Source organism: Rhamphochromis sp. 'chilingali', assembly GCF_963969265.1.
Source record: "Rhamphochromis sp. 'chilingali' genome assembly, chromosome: 16".
In the NCBI taxonomy this organism is placed as follows: Eukaryota; Metazoa; Chordata; class Actinopteri; order Cichliformes; family Cichlidae; genus Rhamphochromis; species Rhamphochromis sp. 'chilingali'.
The window spans coordinates 16983786-17010962 of NC_137943.1; the positions used below are offsets into that span (position 1 = coordinate 16983786).

Here is a 27177-nt window from a genome sequence, read left to right on the forward strand (position 1 = left end):
AAGGCGACATAACATTTACTGTCTTTATCTCTTCCAGACAGACTTAACTTCTTTTTGACAAATAGAAAAGCTTGATGGACAGTCTTGAGACAAAAACAAGCTGTGTGGCAACAATATGTGGTCATAAGATAACAAAGAAACATAAATACACTTCCTTTCTTTTTTTAAATGCATACGTGTGTTTGGTTTGTCGGGTTTGTCTGTTTGCTTCAAAGGAAAGAACCTGTGTAGTGTTTCACAACTGTTTAGTGTAAGTGAAAATGATAATAGAGTGCCTGAAGCACATGTTTAATTTCTAACATGTAGTCAAAGAAACATTTTGACACAGTAAACAAATCCAATCAGAAAATGTTGAACCTGCACTTTTATTTAAATTATTATTAAAACTCAAAAGCACTTAACTGTTCAACCCCAGTTTATATCAGTGTGATGGTAATTGAATGTTTTTCTTGCATTAATCCCCCCCGCTGGGTCAAATTTTCTCGTCTTGTTATCACCATTGATCAACTATTCAGACTTAAATCTAAATCACTCAGAGGCCATTATGTAAGTAAGGCAGATATGCTGGTATGGTAAATATGACTTAACATCTTCTGTTGTTGTTGATGGCTAATCAGCTTGTGCTTGTGTTTACCCAGCGGGGTATAAAACAATACGATTTAGCCTTGAGGCAGTCTATGGAAAGTTCTCAGTAAAGTCCTTAACTTGGGTGATGATCACTTTGATTGTGCTCGTGCTTCATTCTGAGTAACTGAAAGTTGGATGGTGATCATATTTTGTTTTAGGGAGATTTTATTTCCAAGCATTCCTGGCATCCCGTGTTTGTTCCTAAGTCTTTACTTTAAAAAAAAAGAAGTAAAACTGACAGCCTTACTGAAATGCCATTACAGCATAATTACCATTTGCTACACATAGTGAGAGGTGTAGCGATCTCACGCCCTCATAAATGCACAGACAAAAACATACGTTTTCCCACCATTTTCCGCAAGAATCACTAAAAAAAAATCTCTATCCAAAGTCTACTCAGTGTAGAATTGCTTTCCCTCTAGGTGATGTGACGAAGTACAGAACATACTCTCTACTGCGCTTGTCCCTCGGGTCACTGTAGCCCTGAGAGACACTTTCACATGTCTCAGCTCTCATATCTGAATGGCTCCCGAGGACTTCTGTGTAGTTCAAATGATGAAGGGGGCATTAAGGATCCCCTCTGGCACACTACAAAATCAAAATCCATTTCCTACTTGGCCTTAAATCATGGAAAGAAAATGGCAAAGCATGTCTTTGCAGGAAAGAAAGGCAAGGGGGGGGGGGTAACTGACGTACTCTGAGTACAAAAAGTAAACAAATACGAACAGTAGCAAAATATGGGTTAATCAAGTGTGGCTCCCCATGTGGGTAATGCGTTATTTTTGTGTATGTGCACACACATGTTAGCAATTCATTAGCTGGTGTATCCATATGCTGGTGACACTGCTGTTGTAGCTGAATAAGGTGGAGCTAATCCATCCAGTTGGTCATAAACTATCTGTAACGGGTCACCAGCTGATATACACTAAATAGTGAGATACTCTGTGAGCATTTTTTCTTCACTTTTTATCTTTTAATAGATTTAATAGGAAATTAGCCTTGGAGGAAACGGCTTTTTATAAAGCAGGTCACAAGCCAAGTATTTTTAGCAAAACACCTTTGGTCTTCAGTTTAGGCTATAAATTTTAAATGTTACACCTTAATCTTGCAAAAACAAGCAACAGGAAATGGAAAGTCTCACTGTCCTCCATGTAATGTTTGGATACCCACACCCCCACATCCAATGTATCTTGTTTAGCTGATTTCAAGTCAACTATGACAGATTTCTTTACTATTTTTTCACATAAAACACAGTAATATAGAAAGTAACAGAACACAAAACCCATCACAGAACTCTGGACACCTTGGAGTACTTAGTAATACACCCTCTGGCAAATATCACAGCTTGTAAAGGCTTTTTGTAGCATGTAAGAGTCTTTCACTTCTTGTTTGTTGGCTTTTTGACCATTTGTCCTTATAAAAGGCTCCGCCCAAGGTCTTTTAGCAGTGCATAAAAGACCTTGGGCAGTCTTTTATGCACTGCTATTCTAAGGTTGCTTCACAGACTTTTGATGATGTTTTGGTCTGAGCCACAGACTTTGAGACCCTGGCAAAACCTTCAGCTGTCATAGCTCAGCCTTGCATATGTTGAGCGTATTATCTGTGTCATATATATATATATATATATATATATATATATATATATATATATTTCTTTTCCTTGCTTTATTTAGTTCTTTGTATTTCTAATCTTGTTATCTTAATCTTCTGTTCTCAGTAATTACTGTGGCTTTCAGGCTGTTTTTAGTGACTTCCCTTTTGTGTTTCATTCCAGTGTAAAATATGTGCCTCACCTTCAGTGTTCCTCTTTGTCAAGTTTATCTTGTTTCCCCATTTACTCACCTTGATTCATGTTTTATTTTGTAAGTGCTTTTAGCTTTTGGATCTTGTCTAGTTTCACTTCCTATCCCTGCCTTCACTCATTCCTTGATTGTCTTCAGTTGTGTTTAGTTGTTTCCTCTTCCCTCATTACCTTTTGTATATATTGCCTCAGTCTCTCAGTCATCAAATCACTGGCTAAGCGCTTCAGAAGCCCCGGGATTTTCGGACTTGGATTTGTGCTTTGTGATTCTCTGGGCTAAGAGCATTAAAGCTTCCTTAAAGTCTCCTGAGTCCACGCAGAGGTTCATAATGACAGCCAACCTGTTTTTCTTGGTAGACACCATTCTCTTTTTATCTACAGCTTTCCCCCCCTTTTTTCTCTGATAGATGCCGTAATACTTGTTATAGAACTTTCAGGGATTGGATTGAACCCATTATTTCCTCTCCAACTTCACTTGAGAATGGCTGCAGCACAAGCCCAAAGCATGATCGATCACCCCGTGCTTGACAATTCATCTTCACTCATTCTCTTATTCACAGTAATGGGCTTTCACACCTTACTGCAGCTATGTGAAAGTTGGGCTCTGATATGCAATCAGGACCACAAACTGGTATAATATCTTGAGTATAGGGTATGTTTACTTTGGTGTTCTGCCTGGGTCAAAGTGAGTTCATTAAGACTGCATAAGAACTAAGCGGGAACAAAAAAGTCACACTGTAAATTAGTTCAGTGTCCTGCTTCTGAAACTCCAAAATGGTAGTTTAAAAACAAAACATAAAGCTTTAATATCAACAATATGAGTGACCATGCTTTACATGAATTTGCATGCAGCTATGTTTTCTCTGCAGATAAATACTACTCTACAAACCTTTCCAAAAATTCAATCTGTCTGTGGGAGTACGATAAAGGCTTACACAAGCTCATCTGATATGGCTGTCAGGGGTACGCTGAAAAGGACTAGAGACCACTAATTTAAATTATATATCAAATACAACAACCTCATAGGAAAGGAGGGGAGGCAGGGGGAGGATGGTAACAGTCCTTAATAGAATGAATGAAATCAAAACTAGAACAAAGAAAGTGCGTGCTTTATCCTTAAAGAATCATTTGTTTTAAAAAAAATCATTTTCTCTTGTTTTACTCTTTTCTTAAATCTTCTCCGGGAGCTCAGCTGTCAGTTCTAATGTTTTACCCGGAATAACCGCACCATAAGAATCACGTCAACTCATATCTACTTTTGCAGGTCAGCCATGTCCAGAGGGATGATGGTTAAAGCTTAGCTTAGCAGCTGCAGACAGTAAATGCTTTGGACTAAATTTTAAAGATGAAAAAGTGCCAGTCATATCTGGTCAATCACTACAGGAAAAAAAAAATAGTCTTATGAAAAAGTACTCAGGCGTCAAACCTTCAATTAATGCATTCATTAATTAGCTGCAAGTGTCCAAGTGTGCTGAAAGCCCTAATGAGGGTTAGACAGTCCTCTTGAATAATAGGAGCTTTTCCCATTTTCATTTTTTTGTATTTTCCAATTTAAAAAAACTGGAGCATCACACACAAAAGCTAATGGAAAAACGTATGAGACTGTGACCAGCACAGCCAGATCTTACCTCACATTCAACTTGCTGAGGCTGCACAGACCAGTCTTCATGCCTTCCACTGCACTTGTGATGTATGTGAGGCCCTACTCATGCTCCCCCATCCCAACTCATGGAGCGCCAATAAAAGCATGATGAAAATCAAGCTGTTCACCAGCCGCATGCCCAATTAAGCCCCAGTGTTTACAATGCTATCACAGAGAGAGTCTAACTGGGAGAGCTGGATTGCACCTCCTTCTTATTCAGATGCCTGCCAGGGCCTGTTAGCTGTATGAGTTCAGTGAGATGTAAAGAGACTCCAGGAGCGCACGGGAGACTCGGGATGCCTCACAACGCCGCTTTTCATCAGCTTCAAGCCATCTGCATTCAATCCTGTGGAGAGATGTGGAGACATTACTGGATGGATGGGACGAGAATAAGATGAGTGAGGGCAGAAAATGCATGAGGAGGGAGGAAGAAGATGATGGCTCACACGAAGAAATGCATGTCTGCCGTTCCTTTCACCAAACACTGAAGTCATGTAGCAGCATTTTTTGTTTTTTATGAAATTTGTGGCTTGTTGTTTAAACTTAACCTTTTCAGTAAAAGGAAAACTCGAACTTCTATGTCTCAAAGGGAATTTTCTATGTAGTAACTGATTGTATCTTTTCATTATTATTTCTTTTTTCAGACAGCAATATCATATGATATATCTTTGGTTCTGAATTGCCTGATTAGAGCTTAATTAGTTTTCCATATGAAAACATTGCTTTGTAAACTCACAAAGTCTTCACAAGACTTTACAACAAAGCCCTCTGGCACTTTTGTAGAGGGGACTCTGTCGATTTTTCATAAGCTGGACTTAGCAGGAATGCACCCAAACATCCACAAAGCAGAGAAAGAAGACACTGGGATTTAGCTGAGTTAGTGAGCTGACATACTGGAGTCAACAAATCATCTTATGGCTGGAACTGTGTCGGGGCAAAGACATCCTAGTGTAGCAGTTTGAGCCTGCTGGGCTTTAAAGAGGATTCATCAGTTGTGCTCTTTAACTAACAACCACTATATGTCCAGTGTAATGGTTAGTGAACGCATAATTTAATTAAAAAGCACAGTGTTGCTGCTCCACATAAGAGTAGGATGTTTACCTGACTTCATTAATGTTTAAATTCTGTGTTTAGTTTTGAATAATCTCCAGGTTGGTGCACTGTAGCCCCTCTGTCTGTATGATTACTAATTCTTTTTATCTGGACTGGCACATGACTGAACCGAAGTTTAGTCACAACCTCATTTCTAACAAAACTATTACAACTTCCTCTGAGTTTATCCCTTATTTTCACACAATGAGCCCTAAGAAGTCATGCTGTTCCACCTGGGAGTTCTAGATAATAAACATGCTGCTATTTCTGTTTATATATATAAATGTAATAAAGTTATTTTAAACACCAGTGGCCCTGGGGTGGAAATAAATGATTTAAAATAATTGGGTTTGCAAAATAATGTAACAATACTTGCAATGCACAAATGCCGATGGCATTTTAGTTCTAAACTGAGTTGTAGTAGCTTTTTTTCATCGTACTTTGCATACAGAAAGCCTCATATTTTTTCCCCACTGTTGTTGTCACAGTGCAATAGAGCATCTTATTCCACACATTTGTGCTTTTTTGGTATTTGATTTAATGTAAAAACAAACTTTCTCAATGCTTTTTCATGTGAGCATTTACAGTTAACAAAGCAAACAAACAAACAAAAGAAAATATTTTGATTAGTCATGACTAATGGTTCATTAGTTATGATCACAGATAGTATAAAATGTGGACGTGGTTTCTGACGAAGTCACTCAAACCTGCATTCTACTCAAGGCCACCAGATGGCGATAGTGGTAGTTACAATAAAACTTCCAGGATTATAGAACTCTGTGGGAAAACATCCCTCTGACTTGACATCTATCAACACTTTTCTCATAATTTTATGTTCTCAGTTACTAATTTCGGGGTCACGTTGTATAAAAAATCAAGTTTGTTTTGTAAATCTTGGTCATACCATGTGTCAAAATGAAGAATTATCTGTGGTATGAAACTTCTGGCTCATTGGCTAATGACCTGTCAGTCAGCTCGTTAGGTAATGATTATGTGCTTTTGCAGTCAGACCTGCCCCCCTTTATCATACCCAGGTTTTTGCAGCCAAAATGTTGACAGCAGGCTTCAAAATGGGACTTCATAAGCCAGTGGGCGATGTCATAGTAGATACATTATCCACTGTATCTAAGGAAACTGTCTAAAATTAAGATTAATATTATATTTTTTATGACAAGATGCACAGTATCCATATGAAATACAGAGTACAAAATCATAACACAAAGATGGCAGTATGCAAATGAAGCAGATTAAAACAGAGCTATTTTTTAAGTGCAAGAGTTACAGTGACAACAGACATTAAACATGAATGGTTTTTAAAGCCTTTTCAAATTAAAAAAAAAAAGAGTTCCGTTTCCTTCATGAAAATAGGGAAGTGTGAGTCTATAGCTCAGATTAGCACAGACATGCACAGTAAGCATTTGAGGAAGATTGAGATGTGCAGCGCATGGGATAATCATAATCTACTGTCTTCTTACAAGTGCCATCAGACATGTTCCTTCATTTATTTCCCTTTATACAGAAAAGGAAATGTTTGTGTGTGTGTGTGTGTGTGTGTGTGTGTGTGTGTGTGTGTGTGTGTGTGTGTGTGTGTGTGTGTGTGTGTGTGTGTGTGTGTGTGTGTTACAGTGTAAAACCACTCTTTGACTTAGCTCAATTAGTGGAACCTAGTGGAAAGTATTAGCTGTAGCTAAGTTGCTACCAAAGCAGTAGGGTTTCATTAACCTTTTATCATAGTATCATACAGGATCACTGGACTTGTCATTCTGGCTGTTAAATTACAAAATAATTCTCATCTTTCAGGAACGATTTGGATTTTTTTCCTAGTCTAAAATGGTTAAAGAGTTATAGTAATGTGAAGCTCACATGGTAAAATGTAGGCAGAGCTGATTTTTCTGTGTTCAGATGGTACTGCTTTGTAAATACTTTGTGTTACTGTGATAAACTGAATATCCCCCATAAAGTATGTCTTCTCTTCTTTTAGAAACCATTGAGTTTTGTCTCTAGCAGAAACAGTAACGCAGCTACGGTCAGTAAAATAGTGCTTGTAAAATGGTCCTGCCACCAGAAAGGGTTAAATTGGCTTTACTGGCTAATTAAGCCAAAATAGTTATTGTGAATATATTTCACTGGAGGGAAATGAGTAGTACTGAACCTGATACTTGGGTTTTAGTCAGTACAGTAATGCATTGCAGTACAATACAAAAAGCCTTTTTATAATGGCTCTGCCTGAAGGTGCCATTTTGGCTGCTGCTATGTTGCGTTTTGTGGGCAGACGTAATAATATCAGCTAATTTAGAAGTTAAGTTAGCAAGCTACATCCATAAATTGTATGGGTGCAAAGGCACATATCTCATAATTACTGCAGTAACAGCATAAATCACTAACATTTCATTCAGGCCACACAAAAAGCAATTTTATTGGTTAAATAATTCAATTAAAATGCTCCAAAAACCATCAAGACCGCAAACATGGTCAAGAGGTCCTGTTCAGGGACTCCAATTAGCGATGGTGAGGAAAGAGCGGTGAGCTGTAGTGACCTGTTTCAGCAATTCTGTCCATCACAGCAGCCATGCACCCTACTTTAAGCCTCACCAGTACTCTGTCCAAATAAATTAGCTATTTAAAAATAAAATGTACCAACTGTACAGTTTCGGTGAAAGGGGATACTTTCCAGAAAACAAAACTATTCACGAACCATGTTGTAAATGTTTCTTTCAGCTAATAAGTTGGTCTCTTTAGTGTGTATGTGTATGGAAACGGGATTGCTTGTGGACTCCTCCAATTGTTGTGTAGGTCCTCAACAAAGACACCTGTGTTGTTTCTTGCTGCTCTCCTTTACTGCAAGACTAAAACAAAACAATAGTAAGTAAACTCTCTCTTTTACTTTCAGACTGAGTGTATGCTATCTTCATATACAGTACGCATTGTTATTGTATGTTTGCATGGTTCATTAAGACTTGTGAGTGTTTTGTATCTATGTTTATTTGTATGTGTCTAATTTCTATGCTGAGTTTTGGGTTGTTTAGGGTTTTTGTTGTTGTTTTGGTACATATGTTTTGAGTATACAGACCAAACCAATATTTAATTACAGTTTTTGTATTTTTTACATTTAAGGTCAGTTTTTAAAGGTTTTTGTAAATTTAAAAAAAGTTCCCTGCTGCTTCAAATTAAAAGAGAGTTTTTCCTTCCCACCGTCACAAAGTGCTCGCTCCTCAGCAGTCACTTGATTGTTAAAGTTTTCTCCAGAAAATTGTACAATATGGTAATATTGTAGTTCTGGGTTGTTTGGTGACCTTGTGGATGAGTCATTGATGCCTTCTTGGAGTAGTTTTGAGTGGACGACTACTGGAAAGGTTCCCCACTGTTCCAAGTTTGCTCCATTTGTGGATAATGGCTCTCATTGTTGTTCACTGAAGTCCCGAATCCTTAAAAATGCTTTTGTAACCTTTTCCAGACTTATAGATGCCAATGAATTTGCTTCTCTGCTGGATTCTTTTGAGACATTTTAGCCTACCTCTCTTTGCCAGACAAGTTCGACATAAATCATTTCTTGGTTCAATAGGTTTAGTAGAACTCAGGCCTGGGGGTGAACTGAACTCAGCTTTCCAAAACTAAAACTGGTTAATCATTTGTTTTCAATCATTCATCAAACAAATCAGTTTGTTTGATAAACTGGAACATTTAAATGCAAATATACAAAAGAAATTGCAAATGCTTTTTCACAACACTGTGGCTTTGTGAAAAGGACCTTGTGTTAAGAAATCAGATGAAAACATCATTCTCAATAAAAGCTTAGACATAAAGAAGACTCTTGAAGTGTTGGCTCAAATCAGGATTTTTTGTGTGACTCCCAAATCTGTGTCCATAAACCAGTGTAGCATGTGATGCTTAGTAATTCTGCACCAGTCCAACATAATAACTGTATCCCCCAGCTTAATCTCGCAAACTGAATGAGTAAGCTAATATACACTAAGTTGCTTCATATCTCCACTACAATGCTTTCTGTTAAAGATTAGACATACTTCTCCTAATTGGTTCTGACATCAGAACAGATCTAATCTAGCCTGGAAATTTTATTTCATCATTTTTGCAGCCTCGGCAGGTTCAGCTCAAAGTGTCATGTGCGCTGTTGTTTGACAATGTCAAATATTGCATTATAAATATATACAAAGTGCAGATATATACTATACTTTTGTGAGATATAGCCTTTGCTGCCTTGGTAACACACTCTCATATTTTGAAATATTATAATAAACAACAAAAGAGTTGAAACAAGAAAGAAAATGTCCCCACCTGCTGGTCCAAACGATGCTGTTTGCAAACTGGTCCGCCATTTTTCAAATGTATTTGCCATGAAAAAGATCCAAAGTTAATCCTCTGTAATTCCTAAATAATGTGGATTATAATTTGTATACAACTATCTTTGAATGCCTGGATTTGAATGTTTTTATTTCATAACTCATTTGAATACCTTAAACAAAAAGGGCCAGTGTCCAATTATATGGGCTGAGCTGTACAAGCCATATTTTGCAGTTGCCATGCAGTAGCTGAGATCTTAGTTTTGGTTTAGTGGAAGTTGGCACGTGTTTGTGAGTGGCTACAAGCATGAAGTAGCCTGTGTGACTTTGGCTGCAGAACAGCATTTTAGCCAGCAGCGAGAGGGTGACATGCTGGTTGGATATAAGGGGATCCCACTGAGAAAAACGATGCAGAGCAGGGAGCAGGGCACACTGGCTTAATCCTCAATCAGTGTGGAAGAGCTGAGCAAAGCAATAGGCACATGTGAGGGGAGGAACTAAACCTGAGGCACAGGAAACAAGAGGTTACTGGGAATTAAAAAACAAGAGTCACCCATGAGATTTAGATTTGGCTTGCCCACAGGCTACACTACCATGCTGGTGATGATTTAATGGAAAATGAGTTTAAATACTGCTGGAGGTGAAGACTGGATGAATCAAATGTCCAAGTCCACTGACCGAAGAGTTGGAGGAACCAATTAAAAAAGTGTCTGATCTTACCAAGAAATAACTTCATGCCATGGACGTACCTGGTGAGCTGATTGGGTGGCAGGCAGTTATTTTACACTTGTTGCTCTCTAATCTCGAGCCTAACCTGCTCCAGTCTGGGTTAGGTCTCAACATAAGTTGCCATGGCAATCTAACCTTGTAACTGAACCCCTTTCATAAATAAAAAGACACAGTTAACCTTGAATGTACCAGGAAATTAGCCCCAATCCCACTTTGAAATGAGAGCCTCTAGCTTGAGCTCTGTCATTAGTTAAAGGATACGTTTGGCACAGTGTCTCCTTGTTGCTTTCTGAATGTTGTGTCGATTATGAAGAAAATGTCACCCGATTACACATATCAGTTCCACATGACCGGAGAACCCTGTCGAATTGCGAGGATTACTTTAATGATCCAGTTGTGCATGTGACATGTTTTGTTTTGGTAAAGACTGAACAGATTAGCTTGTCTCACTGACCTTTATTCCACTGGTAAAGTCTGTGTTGCTCATCTATTTGTGCTTGACTCTAATATATTCACAAACTCCGCACAAGCTCATTACTTACCAAAGTTGTTTTTTGCTGACCAAACACATGAATGGATTATTATTGGATAATTAGAACATGCTGAAATCAAACAATGAATCTTAAAACTGCTGAACTGAAGATTTGCGAGTATTGTAGCTGTGCATTATAATAATGATAATAAAAACAATAATACATGGGTATAGTTGCGGTTGCACATATTTTTTTCCGCAGGCTCAGTTGTTTGATTTAGGATCCATGCTAGTCATTGCATAGTCTTTAAGCCTACATTTACAGCTAAGGACATGATGCTGTTCCCCTACCTTTAGGAGACATACATTAGGTGCTGCATCCAAGTCAGATTGGCAGAAAAAACATTTAGAGTCTTCTTCCATTGTTCTGCCATATTGGCCTAAACATGCAGTTATTTGAGAAATATTTTAAACAGACTCCATGCAATCTCGTGAATAAGTCCACCTCGTGATCCAAAAGCCTGTACAGCCACCTTTAGCAGCAATAACTTGAAGTAATTCTTTTCACTGTGACTTTCTCAGTCTCTCATCATCATTGTTGAGGAAATTTGGCCCACTCTTCTGGGTAGTGTTGCTTTATTTCATTGAGTATTACATTCATTTCTTGCACATCTCTCTCCTACCACATCATTTCAATGAGATTGAAGTCTGGACTTTGACTGGGTCATTGAGAATCCTTGATTCTTTTCTATTTGAGCCATTCTGTAGTAAGTTTTCTGCTGTGGCTGCGATCATTGTCCTGTTGCATGACTCAATTTCTGCAAAACTTTAGTTGTTGGACTCACATGGCCTCACATTTGACTCTAGCACACTTTGGTAGACAGATGGTTGACTCAGTGAGCGTAAGGTTCCCAGGTCTTGTGGCTTCAAAACAAGCCCAAATGATCAACCCTCCACCATCGTATTTGACACTTGGCATGATGTGTTTGTGTTGATATGCTGTGTTTGGTTTTTGCATATGTGATGCTGTACATTATGTCCAAACATCTCAACTTTGGTCTTGTCTCTCCAAAGTACATTGTCCCAGAAGTCTTTTAATTTGTTGAAATGCAACTTTACAAACCTAAGCTGTGCTACCATGTCCGTTTTAGAGAGCAGACACTGTCTCCTGGCAACTCTTTGAAAAAGCCACACTTGTTCAGTCCTGTTCTAATTATACTGTCATGAACTTTAACATCTAACATGCTAACTGAGGCCTAGAGTAGAGTCTGACATGTAGATCTGTTTTTTTCCATGCTCTCTCAGCATTGCACAGTCTGACCTTGTGGCAACTTTGCTGGGCTCCACACCAGCTAAAGTTCTGCTTTCATAGAGGTGTTGACACTTGCTAATGATCAGTTAATCAAGTGCAGTTGATTTCCAGCACCTGGCTGCCTCTTAATTCCTGTGGAAGAAGCAAGCGTGTACTGCAAATGTTTATGTATTGAGTACGGGAAATACACATTTTACTTTTGTCTACAATTAGTAAAAACACTAAACTGTAGACAACAGCTGATTCTCCTCTTTTTTTCTAAGCTAACCTTACAGAGCAGACGTTATCCAATTCCCGTGGTTGTTTTTTTTAAACAATTTCACTTAAAATTGCACCAATACTAAAAAAAAATCCTCCTCTTTGTAGATGATGATTAGGTCACGAGCAGTTGTCCAAGCATTTCACTACATATCGTACTGTGTATGACTGTGTACGTGACAAATAAAATTTGAATTTGAATGATTAAAATTTAAAATGAACGTGTTATTGTTCTTCTGTGCCTACCTGTAATATTGCATAGGTTGGGTTGTTTTAGGTTCATGCAGGCCTGTTTTGTCTGTTTGAGAATAAATTAGAGGTCTTGTAGCCAAACCACACTGGCAGATTGTTATTACTGCCCCTGGCACTATTCACGAGTAGAAGTTGCATTTCAGTTCAGTTTTTAATGGCCTCCAATTAGAGGTGGAGAGACTTTGATAAGTTTAGGACATGGAGTTGGTTCTCCATGCTTCGTTATTTCATTGGAGCAAAATGGAGAAGGATTTTCACAGTAACCATAATCCCATTTGTTTAATATAAAATGTGACTCAAAAATGAGTGTCTATTAAGCAAATACATCCAAGCAAGTTAAAGACCCCGTGAGCAGTTCATTGTGTCATCAAATTTATGTAACAGCTTGCAGTCAGCGCTCACGAAACAAAAAGGAGAGTCAGACACCGATTCAGACTATTTGAATATTTTATTAATATGTAGAAAATGTATTAAAAAAGGAACTATATAGTACATGTTTAAGTCAAACTAGAGCTAAATTTGACAGTAATATCCAAGGTTATCCAACAATAATTCCTAGTTTCAGCTTACATGAGCGTTTCAAACAGTCAAGATCACATTTTATCAACATTTACATTTCCATGGCAAGATTTGTCAAATGAATGCAGTTACATTATCTGCCTATATAAGAGTTATTACCAACCACAGTGGCAATATCAGTTAAGTAATCTGTGAACACAAACCCAATAAATAAAAGCATTTTCTTTTTTTTTTGTTGTTTTTGTGTCACATCAGTCACAAAGAAACAGGAAAATAAATAGCAGTGAAATAAATAAAGGGAGCAGATATCCTCTCAAGTGAGTGGGCCAGTCGAGATAAATACATTACTGGGTAATTATACAATATATGGACACAAGGTCAATATTGTCCTATTGTGTCTACAGAGAACATCACCAACGTTTTAGCTAACTCAATGTAAATGATTACCAGGAGAAAAAAAGAGAAGTGTATGATTTGTGATGTCTAGGACGGACAGGTTCCAAGCTTTGAAGCATTTGGCTCAGCCCTAATTATTATGCTGTCAGTATATCAGTAGCATAAAAAGGTCATATAATCGCCATAACATTGGTTAAAGGTGGTATCGTAACTTGTAAGAAGTTCAGTACGAGTCTTAAGTTTAAGCAATGGGGATAAAATGTACTTTTTAAACCGGATGCTGTGCAATAGGTGGAAAAGATTTTATAAAACACAGAATATAGACCAGATGTGGAAAAAAATATCAACACAACTTGATCTCAGGTAATGAGGGAAGGAAATAATATCAAGAAAATATTTCAGGCCCCTGTTTTTCTGTAGAATTTCATTGGATTTGTTTTCTCATGTAAATGCAAAGAAGAAGAATGGATGTGGATCTGTGGATGACGTTAAACAAAATGCTCGTTCTGTGAAGTTATTAACGGTTGAAGGATTATTGCAAAATAGAAAAAAATCAAAATCAATGGAAATATAACGTTAGCTTTCTTTAAGAGCACCTTATAATCCGCAGTGAGAGGTATTCCTCACAATGCAAATGATTTCTGTTCCTTTTCTGCTTCCCGACCTTTGTTCCTCGTACATAAAACCCAATGAGGCAAACTTCCTCTAATTAGTTAATGAAATAAGTACAGATAATTCTCTATTCTATTATAAATCACTACAGGAGATGGGCTGAAGCAGTTACTTAGACACTGAAACATAAATCAGACTCAGGAGAGATCATGTGATCACCTGACTTGGAGGCTGATAATCAAAGTGATCTATATCTTCTACCTAACAAACTTCAGGAGCACCTTTTACCCAGATCAACAAAGAAACGTGACTACAAATCAGATTGCAACGCATCCTCAGGACATATGGTTTTTACTGTCAGGCTCTTGATTGCATTTTAGTCCACATGCACAAGTCTCCCTCCAGCCTTCACCACAACACTGGTTAAAAATACAGCACTTAAAATGGAGATGTTCAAAAGGGCTTGTTGAATTAGTTTGCATCTTAAGGGGGAACACATCAAAAGCTGTTTTCAGCTCTATATCTACATGAGTATATTGTTAGTAGTTCATAGAGGGGAGAGTTACTAATATTTTAAAGTCTAAATGGGGAAGAAATAAAGACAAATATACAAAGTCGCAATAGGAGCCAAAGTCGCTTGCTCACTCCTGTGAGAAAAGTGAAGAAATAAAGAAAAGTTCACTTTCCAGCTGATCAAAAATTGAAAAAAACAGAATCAGATTATCAATCGTGAGACCAAATGTCGCTTGCAGTGATGGTGACATCGATTTCCGTGGACTGCTGTGTGGTTCATCTTCCGACTCCGCAGAGGGCATTTTCCCCCCCGAAAAGGGGCCAGCAAAACTCCAAGAAAACAACTTCAAGAAAACCAACTGGCTCCCAACACTTTGTGCGACTCTGTGAGCGGTGAATTAAAGCAAAATGTTTGGTGGGCACGCTGCAGATTACACCCGCCCAGCTAAAAAGGAATACAGGCTCAGCCGTGTTTGCTGATTTTGTTGTTTCACCAGGGAGCTTAAATTGTGAAGCGAGTAAAAGAAGAGCACAGAAGAAAGACTTGGCTCCTCTCCACCTACTGTTCTGCTTTCTTTGTTAGGTTCATTTTCAGCCAGCAGTGGGAGAGAGGTGGGCCAAAACATGCGCTGTACCCCTGACTTTCCCCTGCATAGAATTTAGCGATCATAATGCATAAAATTACGCCTGGGGACACAGTTACCATAAAAAGTCCCTGAAAAAGTGGGACTCTTATTAACACAGGGTGGAAAAAGCTGCTTCAGTGACTTTGGTGACTGGCATCTTTCCAAACAGCAGGCCGGGCCGTTATTATGCAGATCTTTGGTTAAATGTTGCATCTATCAGCGCCATCTCTGCAAGCAATCAGAGCATCTATAGCAGGGGTCAAAAAGCAATTAAGAGATTGTTATTTTTGGCCAAGAAGACGAGCTCGAAAAATCTAATGCCCATTAGCAACCGAAGAAATGAAGTGAATGACCAACAATAGCTTTGCTGTGTTCCCACTCACAGTGCAAATACTGTCTCAGCGTGGCCACCAGTAGTAGTAATAATAATAATAATAACAACGATAATAATGATAATAATAAGAGAATCGTTTTATTCTGCTTTAAAATCCATAATCCATAAGATAATGAAAAAAATAAAGTAGATGGTTATGAAGCTGCTGCTGGTGCACTGCTTTGTGAATGTTTTGTTTTTTAATGCTAATTATCCAGAAAATTAATATTAATTTTAATATAGGGTCAAAAACCAAGGCATCAAATAAATGGACTTTGTCACAATATCAGGTATAAAAATAGATATATATTTTACAGAGGGTTTTAAGGGCATATACAGGTTTTTTTTGTTTTTTGTTTTAGTTAAAAGTGTTATTTTGTAACGGTTAAAATAATGCTAGCTCTCACTCCTGAGGGCGCTTCTGAGCACATCGTAGGGAAAGACAAATCACGGATTAAAAGAAAAAAAAAACAAAGCTTCCTGGTTTGCCTTTCCTCTTGTTTTGTCTTTTTGTTTGTTTTATACAGCAAACAGAACCATTTTCATTCATAGTATTTAATAAATTACATACAGTGTCTTCTAACTTCTGGGCAGAAGTACAGCAGGGTAAGACAGCTAAAGCTGGGCAGGTGGAGAGATCAACAGAGTTCGGACATTGCTCGAGCCTCGCTGCTATTTTATGATTACATCCGTGGTTATAACATCTTCTTGTTAATGTTTTAATAAAATATTAGTAGATTTTTGTCATATTCTGCTTCTTCTTTGAGCCTCACTAACGTTGCCCTGCCGCGGTCACATCCCAGCCTGCTGCTCCTGTCAGTGAGGCACGCGAATAGCAAAAACTCAACATCCGAACTCCATTTATCCATGACTCTGGGCTGGATCGTGGCGATTCATCTATACAGGGGCAGACCGCCTCCTCTTGCTGCTGATGCTGCGGAAATTGAACGGCCTCATTTTCATGTCCACAAAGGGAATGGAGAACTCGTGGCCTTTCCAGTGGTACCAGTTGATACCCTGTAAAAAAGCGAGAAGTACAATTTGGGAAGCAGCTCGGATCAACAGGATTTTTTTCTTCTTCTTCTTTTATTTTTTTTTTTTTGAGCACATGAGATATGAGATATTTCTGAAGATGGAAAAGTTATGCTTCTATTTAAGTGTAGTTTTCATTTAAATGAAGCATTCAATCCAGGATGATAGGAATCCTGACTTAATAGCTAGCAAAAATACGACCCTGGTGTAATTACAGCCTGAGTCTAGCCTTTCTAATCCCCATCACCACCAACATTTCTTTCGCCGCATGTCTTTATGGCCGAACATCTCTGCTGCCACCTGTTCCCGTTTCATGTCATTAACAGATGAAGAGGAAGGCACGGGAGCAGAGTGGGAGAAGCGGCGATGCTCAAAAGTCCTAATCACGGCTTCACACAACACATTGAGCCATTTCACTATGAAGCAAGCAAAACGAGGAATACCACACACCAGTCAGAAGGGACACGAAAAGCCCTCAATTATCCCACATCACATGTACAAAACACAAAAAAGTGTCCATTTTCGTGTTTGGCTGGGGTGCCAGTGCTTTTTTATTTTTAATCTCACATTTAACAATTTGTTCCGTTCCTTAAAGGAACTTGAAATGCTTGAATTGTTTGAACTTACTGGGAAATGAAAGCGTATCTCTTGACAAATTAGTCTCAAGCGCCATCCTCTTTCATTAAAATCAGACGAGTAGTGTAGCAGATTTGGTCCTTCAAATTTTGACCTTTCATTAAAAAACTCCTTCATCAAGATGGATGCTGGTAGCAAGTTCCATGTGATTTCATTTGCTAATTATTACCCTTTCATAATGACAAGTTTTAGCCTTTAATCACTGTTCTGTATTGGATCCCATTAAAGTGAGACTTGTAAATGCCAAGATACACTTTCAAAACGCAACCTTTTTCAAAAGATGGCACTTACTTTAAGGCTTGATTCATTCAAATAGCCAAAAAAAACCCCCACATTTTTAAAAACTTTCCCACTTAGAACTGGCACGTTCATGCAGTAAGGTTGAATGAAGTTTTCAAAGGATTCCTATTCTTGTGAACGTGGTATCCATTGCACACCTCGTGGGAGCTAATTTGGCACAAAGTTGATGTGGATTCAAGAATGAAGTCATTCAATTTTGGTCATGAAAGATCAAGGTTAGCGTGGTCTCGCAGAACACATTATGAAAAGATTTAAAAAAAAATATCTAAGAGGACAAAACTGTAACGTTTAAAAGATCAAAATTTAGCTGCAACATCAAAAATATTCGGCACAAACATTTGTTGGCCGATAATCTGAACAGAGGTATTTCACAACGACTGCAAAGCTCTTTTACTATTTGTGTGAAGATGTGGGTGAAGAACATCTACATGCACTATATGTCTAACTTCATGGCTTCAGTTTTAATCCCATAGCATCAGCTGGTGTTGACATTTCAAAAGTTTTCACCACGTATATAAAATAAGTTGGACATGGAAGCACACTTCAACTGACTCGCTGGCCAAAATACTCAATAACCCACAAAACGGCTATCAACAACTTTCCCTTCAACTACTTCTCATCTGTTATTTCTAATGGAAACACTGTGCTGAATTTCATTCCCATTGCAATGAGCTGACAGTTAAATTTTCACGCTACAGTCATGAAAAGGAAAGCAGTGATTAGAGACCGCAAACAAATTATCGCATGTGTGTTGAATTTGCGATCGTGCTGCCTCTGAAACAGTTGCTTCCAGGACATCGTTCAGGTTTGTGACCACTTGCAGTCATCTGCATCTACCTTGACTTTGTTGCATCAAGGTGACAATAAAACGGCAATCAATTTGCAACCGAATGGGGTCAAGTTGCAATTTCAAGCGGTCTTGTGATAATGTGGAAATTGTCTGAGAGTGATTGGAGTCAGATTGTGGCTGTTTGGAGACAGGTTGCCTTCTTCCACGCATTGCAAACTTTGCTGTAACAACTCACCTGATGCAAAAAAACCCCCACAATTTTTCCTAATTGCAAGGAGGATGCCACCCTATTTTTACTGTAGTGTGACTCAGCCAGGTGATCCCAGAAGGAAAAATAGAGTGGTTTACATCATATTTTCTAACATAAACACAAATGAAATCAGGAAGCACAAAAAACAAAATAACTATCTCCGGTCGCACCGACTGAAGTTGTGTCCTGAACATACTGTCAAACTAGCATAAACCTCTCGGAGCTCAGGTTGCTCTAAGAGACTTCGTCATGTTTTAAATAACAAACACAATAGTTTTGCCCTCTTTTAAAAAAAAAAAAAACTTGCACCACAAAATTGTCAAAATTATATATCATTCATTCAGGATCATTTCTTTTTCATCACTTAATATGTATATATGAGCACTGACCTGACTGTGCCTGGACTCGCCGTATTTGCCATTGAGGTTAGCCCGGTGGCAGTTCTTGTACCACCAGGCTCCTTTGTATGACAACGCACAGTTAGTGACAGCGATGTCATTGTCTCTGTCTTTTGTCGAGAAGGGCCGACCCTGGTGGTAGCTCAAAGAGTCACCTGGGATCACAACAGAGAGAGAGGTAGAGAGCTTTTAATATTAGTACTGCTTCCTAAGAAACACTGAACTTCTGTGAATAACAGCGGGACATAAATGAGCCAATAAAAGCAGGAGGGTGACAGGAAGATGTAAGAGGAAAAATGTCCCAACTTCAGGCTCTTTGAGTTTATCTTGAGAGAGAGAGCATTACGATCATAAACATAAGGGCATCATGGGTAATTGTGGTATATTGTCACACTAACAGACTGAGTGGACAGGAATGGAAATGTGGAGGAGTGCTGAGGCAGGTTTACAACGACAAAAAAATGGCAGAGGCATAGGGACAATTCTGACATAAAATGAGGGTCATATAGCAAAAACTGACAGCGCTGAATGTCACCACTGGCTATTTTGGGGCATATATATATAAATATATATATATATAATACATATAAATTACCAGCTGTGCCATTGTATTCTCCTATCCTGAGCTTGTAGAGATTTCTTGCATCTCCAATGGAGAACTTGTCATAATTAGCGTAGACTGACTCCTGTCCGTCCCTCATGTCAATCCTCAGCTCATAACGTCCCTGAGCGGCAATCTTCTGGATGTTGTCTAGACCTGCAGAGAAATGTGCAATTTTAGATTCAAACTGAGTTATATTTCCCGTCTGAATTACCCCAACATTCGATCACCAAAAAAAAAAAAAAAAAGATTTTCAGGTTTAGTCAGACTTTCCTGTAGCAGGAAGTCTACATTGAAACATCACCAAGATGTGCAAGCATAGGCAATAATGAGCAGTAGCAGATTTAAATGAAGACTGTGCTGCCGAGATAAGGCAAAGCCCTTAAAAGAATTCACAGAACAATTTACAATTTGTTGTTTGCAAACGCCTAATCGCCCCGAGATGTTCTCATGTGACTGCTTTAACCACCTGTTATAATCTTCACAGGCCCGATGTCAAGCGTCTTCATCAGCTGGCCTTGTGGCTCTACTGGATATGATTGGCAGTGTCGGCCGGTGGACACCGTCACCACCAGCCCTCCGGCAAATGCCAAGTTCGCGAGATATGCAGCTTTGCTCTCTATCTCAAAGGTAGCAGATACGGGGGGCTCTTTTGAGCCCCGACAGCCGATAAGGCCCCGCACTATCCTGAGCGATTGGAACTGCCTTCGCTATCAGATTACAACAAGCACCCATTTGGAAAAAGAGCCTCCTTCCCTGCTTAACCTCCGACAGAAACACACATGCACTTTTTCTGAACCCTTGGAACATTTTGAGCAGCAAATAAATAAAATAAAATCCCCAAGCCTTCGCTGATAAGAAGTAGGAAGTCAAAATCGGGGGAGAGCAGGGAAACTAAATCTGCTGTAATATGTCAATGGAAAGTAGATAAAATCTATGTTACAACCCAAAGGCACTTAGGGTGACAGGGGAAAAGCTATTGTTATAATAAAACTGTGTTTAACACTCAGTCATCTCTAATATCCATAGCATATCACCGCATTATCAGCAATTAATCTGTCGCACATCGTTTTTCTTTTTTCTTCTTCCAACACTTTTATGGGATCAGACTGCTCTATTCCAAACTGAGGCAATTAAAAATGCATTGTGAAACACTATTGCGCTCTTCTCCTATTATACTACCAATATTACCATCTCATCAAATTTTATTACCACTACATTTCTCTCACAATGAAGTAGAAACAAGGAATAGGGGGATTAAAGAAAAATCGAGAGCAGGGGATAATGATCGCAAATCGCACACAGTCGCTGTGCGTTTCTCTCCATTATGACATCATCAAACTGGCATTGGATTCGGGATAAACCGGTTAAGGTCAGCGGGGGTGGGGAGAATAGATTGGCCTAGAGCTGCAATAAAAATGGCTGTTCTCAAGCTGTAACGGATAATAATGAAAGTTCAATTTCCATATTCTTTACTGCTGGCCCGTTAAGTGCTCCTTCTTTTCAGTTTGAGTGGATTTAGTATCAATGTTTATGGTTGGTATATTGCTATTCTGTGTGCAGAGGCAGTGATTAGCTAAATGTTCCCTGCATTGGCTCTCCAGGGCTAAGACGGTGACCTAATCTCTTGAAAGAGGAGTGAAGGTCACCTACTCTGGAACTGCAGTGACCATCTGTAGGACGATAACCTTCACGTTTTTATGAGGATAGACTTCTTTACACAGTGAAAAGTGAAATGAGAGCGACTACAGCGCCAGAATGAGACGCAACAGAAACATAGCAATTAGCTTAATTGATATGAACACAGCTCCCTGTAACATTTAGGAGTGCAGGGATATTCCGATCAGTGATTTGGGACGAAGTAATGTCCATTTCTACTTGTTTATTTTGGCTAGCAACAGATGTCTATGTATAACACATAATATACTCCAAAAAATGCAACATTCGCTGTGTTGGGGCTTGATGAGGGCAGCGATTAAAACCAGCATTTCATTTCACAATCAGCTTTGCGAAGCAGTGTAATTCCTGTCATCAGAGACTTTGCTCGTTCAGGAGAAACAAGTTGACACTGGGCCTTATGTAGAGTTTGATTGATTTTTACATGCATTTTAGGCAGTAAAGACATTAAAAGACAATTAGTGTTATTGACCAGGGGGGCAACACTGCATATTGCAAGGAAACCCTGAGGATTAGTGTTCTGGTCTCAACATTTTGTGTTAAGACCTGTAAAGCTGAGGCTTCTGTGTGCTGTGCTGTCAGCATATCTGTCTTGCTTTATGGGGCCGCTCTTGACGCTCCACACCCTGAGGTTACATTAAGCTCCTTTTGTGCACCGAGGACAAAGTTACAGCGCAGCCAGAAGAAATAGGATGGAATGGGGGAAAGTGTATCCTGGGAGGCACCTAGAAAGTAAAGGAAGACCCTGGAGATGAAGGTACCGTTCTACGGGGCCTGCTCAGAATCGGCGAGAGGGCAAATTATAGCTGATTCAGCTGTAGTGGAAACAGGTCAGATGAAATGTAGTCACTGAGCCAGATACGCTCAGGCATCTTTAGACTGTATTGTACTGACATAGCCATTAAAAACAATCTTTCAGATCTGTGCCAGGAAGCTTTTATACGATGCCTTCAGGTGCCTCCATCAGAAAGAGAAAAAACATTCCTGTCACTTTATAGTTCACTATCCACACTCAATACTTAACAGTGTGCAAAGGAGAGGGATTTCTCTCTTTATTCTATGTGTGTGTGTGTGTGTGTGTGTGTGTGTGTGTGTGTGTGTGTGTGTGTGTGTGTGTGTGTGTGTGTGTGTGTGTGTGTGTGTGCAGTATCATCCTACAAAAATATTTAATATTTTTATCAAAAGCTCTTTGCTTCCGGGAGTAATTTCCTCTCTTCTTTGTTGAAATACAAAAACAGATAAATTATTAATTCATACCAGCAGACAGCAATCCAACTTTTCCTGTTGAGATAAAGAGCTACCTTTGAACGCGCTCTCTTGTGTGCATAACAGTAACAGGAACAGCTGACAATATTATTTAATTCGGCTCAACAACAACTCAAAATAAATCTTTAAAAATAGCCAGCGTGAAACCCCCACCCCAAACAAATCTGATATGCTCAACAAGAACTGTACACTCTTTTACTGGATTATATTATATTGTCAGCTCATGATGGGTTAGATTTAAAAAAAAAAAAAATCCCTTTATGCTTTTACCTATTACAGCGTGCTTAGTCACAAATGGATGCCGCAGCTATCTTGCATTATTATCCAAAATGTGTCATCAAAGTAGCAGGCTTCCTTCTGGCGATAATGCAATGCCGTAAAATTTCCCCGCCGTGTTATTTCTTTCTTTAATCAAAAAGTTCAAAAAAGCATTCCACTCAAGGTCCTGATTCACTTGATGAAATATTCATGTAATATTTTTCCTTTAATCATCTGCACCAAAACAATAACACAAAAACTGGCCCATGAAGAAACATGAGTCATTTGCACATTTTTTAATGAATATAATTATTGTTTCATAATGAGATTTGGAGGGGGGGGGCTGGGTGAAAAGTATTCAGCCGTCCATCAAAGCAGTGAGGACGTTCTGTTGTTTTTGTCTTTGGATCAGAGTGACGCTAAAAAAACAATTACCAAGTCATTTCGGAGAGAAATGAGCTTTCAGAGATTCCAGTAATGAATCGGATAGACTTTGTGAAGTCAAGTGCTAAAAGACGAGATGAGCGGCGTGACTCTCTGTCTTTGCACAACGTGAAAAATCTGACGAGAAGGGCTTTACAGCCTGCACAAAATATTGAAGACATCTTTCCTCTCCATAAAACAGATATATCAATTGAAACCAAGTGAAAGCTATGAACCTCTATTGATTGTACCTATTAAATCCACCTCAGTCATGGGGGACAGGGTGTAGACAGAGAGAGTGTTACAGCCTTCAGAAAACTGCAGCAGAAATTGAACAAAATGGGTGGCAGCTTGCAGCTCAATATTGCCCATAAAATGCAGCTGAAATATATTGGGCAGGGTGACAGGCTGAAATACGACGGTGGCAGACCTGACCTTACCTGTGAAATGTGCGATTCACCTACAAGTCAATCAGTGTCAGTTTTTTTTCCAAGAAAAACAAATAAATGCAGATAATCTCACCCCTGCCACCTTAACCTCACCGAGTGATGCAACATATGTTTCTAGCCAAGCCCGCAGACTTTCAGAAACTCAATATGTTTTTTTTCTCTGTCTTGCATTTGACAACTAAACATAATGAGTGAACCTTTGCTTTGGAACCACAGTTTATATAATCGTTATCTAGTGGGAGATTTACCAAGCCAGAACTCATCCTCCAGGTTTCCAAAGCCGACACGATAATCACTCCACTTCCTGGAAAAGTCCGTCAGGCCGTTCTGACGACGCTGGAATACCTGCAGAACAATAAGGTTTATTGAAACCGTTTGAACCACACGGCTCATAGGAATTTGTCTTGGCGTGTTCACATATAACAACACAAGACGCATCTAACAAAACTCTATGGAGGTTATAGATCAACCAATCAAAGTAGTACATCCTATACTCAGATTGGTACATAATTATACACAAGCTGTCTTTACACCCACTTACAATCCAGCCTCCTTCATCCGTGGTCATGTCACAGTACACCTGCACCCCCTGGCTGGGGTCTCTGTTGATGTAAATGGTGTAGATGCCGCTCAGAGTCTCTCCATTTAGCAGGTGTTGGGCGCAGTTCTGAGGTGTCGCAAATAGGCGACTCCCTGGAAAAAAAGGCGGAGGACCAGTGATGAGAAGTTAAAATTTGCTTGCTGTTCCCCATTTTGACTTAAAAATATTCAGCTTGTCAAAATGTTGCTCTATTACAGTATTTAGAAGCTTGTTACTTTAGATATTATATCAAAGGCATGCTTTTAAACATCATTTATTAAGTATTTTTTGCCTTAAGAAAATGAGCTCTCCCCTGACTCTAACTTCCTCTAACAACTTGTGGCCATCATTTGGTTGAATTTGTTGAAAAATTGCAAAGGATGTGTCATGCAATGTAATTTGCTCTGCAGGTCAACAGTCGTTCTCAGGACTTTGGAGGCAACACAGAGAATAACCAGAAACAATTGTTAGGCATTGAAGTAAAATCAGAATTTGTCACTTTTACAAGCCTGGCAGTTTGTGCCAATGCTGGAGTCATCTGTGTAGGTTTACAGTTATCCGGTTAAAGGTAGTCTTGAGAGTTTGAAAAGAAGCCAACAGGACTCCAGTTAGAGTCATTCACACCTAGCTCCTATGCTGGGTAGTTAACAATTTGCTGTGTGAGCATGGTACGTTCCATCTGAAGAACACTGACCAGGCCCGCTCTATGAACGTGCTATAGCTTGTTTTTAAGTGCAAAAAACCAACCAATGGCTGTATTGCTGTAATGCTGGCTCTACCTTACTGAGGAGCAAAACGTTCCTGTTTTTCTTTACTTTTTCAACTTTACTGTTGGAATGCTCTCAGGTTAGGAGTGACGTCACTCCCAGCTCTGGCATCTGACTTCAGAGGCAAACAGGAGACAGGATTAACATCATCTACAAAAGAATCCAGTCTTTCTAGTAAAGTGCTTCTGGTCAAAAGGGAATATGACCAAAGTCTAGGGAAATCTAGGGCATGATTATCAGGGCATTAAGTTCACTTACAAAGTATTTCTGTGTCTTATATTTTGAGGCCAGTAAATTTGCTGTCAGTTTCAATCTATTCAGAAACTGCTGATGCAGCAGGTTGCAACAACATGAACTTGGTGTTTTGAAATTGGATGTGACAAGAGAGCGGCTGGGTCTGACTGTGAGAGCACACACTCATTGGCTAACAACCTAGCATAGGCCTCAATTTTTTATTCAGTACAACCCAAAATGAGTACAACTTACTCATCAGGTGTTTACAGACGTTTAGTCAGAAAGCTGTTTTCTATAGCTCTGGGTGTATTTCTGTCACCACAGGTGTCGCCACCTGGTGGCCAATAAAAAGAACAGGCATTTCTAAGATGGCTTAACTTTTCAGACCATGGCGCGATGTCTATCCTTTTTGATTGCCAGTGATATGTTTGTATGCCACAGATGTTGTGATTTATTCCTGCTGCTTTATGATGCTTCCTGACGCATCAGACATGCTGTCACACAATAAAAATTAAAGCACATTATTCATACAGCCACCCTGCAGGTGCAGCCTAACAGTAATTTTCTCTCACTAAGCGATGGGGTAAGGATGGAAATTGTGCTTGACTTTGGGGAACCATTACTGTGCACGTCTGTTAGAGTAACTGTAATGCAAAATGCAGCGAAAAGTCTCAGGGGCCAAGAAAACTCTACACATTAGTATCGCTTTCCCAGCTTCAATTAAAGAATACAAATGCATTACGTGTGCGTGTGATTGAATGAGTGCATTCTGTACCTGTAGTAAAGGTGGTAGAGACTACAGCGCTGGTGTCTAGTCCCCTCGCAGCCTGGAGCTTGACGGTGTACTCTGTAGTCTCGGCCAGTCCCTCCAGTCGAATCCATGTGTCCTCTGCATCGAGAATCAGCTCCTAGTGCACACACAGGACCAAATTCACTCGCGTAACGCATACTGTGTGAGGGAGGCGATGTCCGATAAAGAAACTACATTCTGTAAAAGTAATAATTTAATGTGCATTCAGTACAAACCTCAGGGTAAAAATAAAACTGTGAAATTAAATTCTGAGACCTTCAGATATTCGTTTTTAACACATGACAGCTGGACTTCAGGCCCAGTGGCCCATGGGGCGATCGTGGCTCAAAGAGTTGGCAGTTCGTCTTGTAACCGGAAGGTTGCTGAACCCGAACTCGAACCCCGGCTCGGACAGTCTCGGTCGTTGTGTCCTTGGGCAAGACACTTCACCTGCCGCCTACTGGTGATGGCCAGAGGGGCCGATGGCGCGATATGGCAGCCTCGCTTCTGTCAGTCTGCCCCAGGGCAGCTGTAGCTACAACCGTAGCTGCCTCCACCAGTGTATGAATGTGAGAGTGAATGAATCGTGGAATTGTAAAGCGCTTTGAGGGCCCCGAAAAGCGCTATATCAATGCAATCCATTGTATATTCTCATGCTAACAGAAACAAATGAGGAGTATAGCAAAGAAATTAAAACTGCACATTAGGTGAAACTTAAATATTGTACGAGTTACGGTAACACTTCCTTTGTTTTCACAGGTGAAAGTGCAAGAGAACATGCAAAAATTTAAAGAGCAGAGGAAGTGAGAAACAAGAGATGCTAAGGGCGGGGTGGGTGGGGGAAATGAAAGACTTTTATCAGACAGCTGCGCTGAGAAGCTGCAAAGCAATCAGGAAACAAGAATTTCTATTTTAAGGCGTGACACCACAGTGCAGTCGCTTCCTTTGTCTTTGTCTCGAGGAGCCAAGACGTTTGACCGATTTGTGAGCGTACTTTCTGTGACACCAGTTTCTTACATGTGGCATGAATCCAATGGCATGAGGTTTGACCGATGAATACAAACTTGTGCGTCTACGTGTGTGTGTGTGTGTGTGTGTGTGTGTGTGTGTGTGTGTGTGTGTGTGTGTGTGTGTGTGTGTGTGTGTGTGTGCATGTGTGTTACAGTCTGGCCTGAGTACACATTAAATATAAACAAGAAAAAAT

At 39.4% G+C, this 27177-nt stretch overlaps 1 protein-coding gene across 1 annotated transcript in view; it reads right to left on the minus strand.

Annotated features, from left to right (window-relative positions):
• Positions 1-13036: 13036 nt before the first annotated feature.
• The window catches only part of tnr (tenascin R (restrictin, janusin)), a 211756-nt gene continuing 197615 nt past the window's right edge, over positions 13037-27177 (minus strand). The window contains exons 26-31 of the mRNA XM_080907118.1: positions 25959-26091; positions 24144-24295; positions 23851-23947; positions 19524-19685; positions 18920-19083; positions 13037-16539 (exon numbers count right to left, since the gene is read on the minus strand). Coding sequence (XP_080763244.1) covers positions 16420-16539; positions 18920-19083; positions 19524-19685; positions 23851-23947; positions 24144-24295; positions 25959-26091 — 828 coding nt within the window. The 3' untranslated portion in view covers positions 13037-16419. The remainder of the gene's footprint in view (positions 16540-18919; positions 19084-19523; positions 19686-23850; positions 23948-24143; positions 24296-25958; positions 26092-27177) is intronic.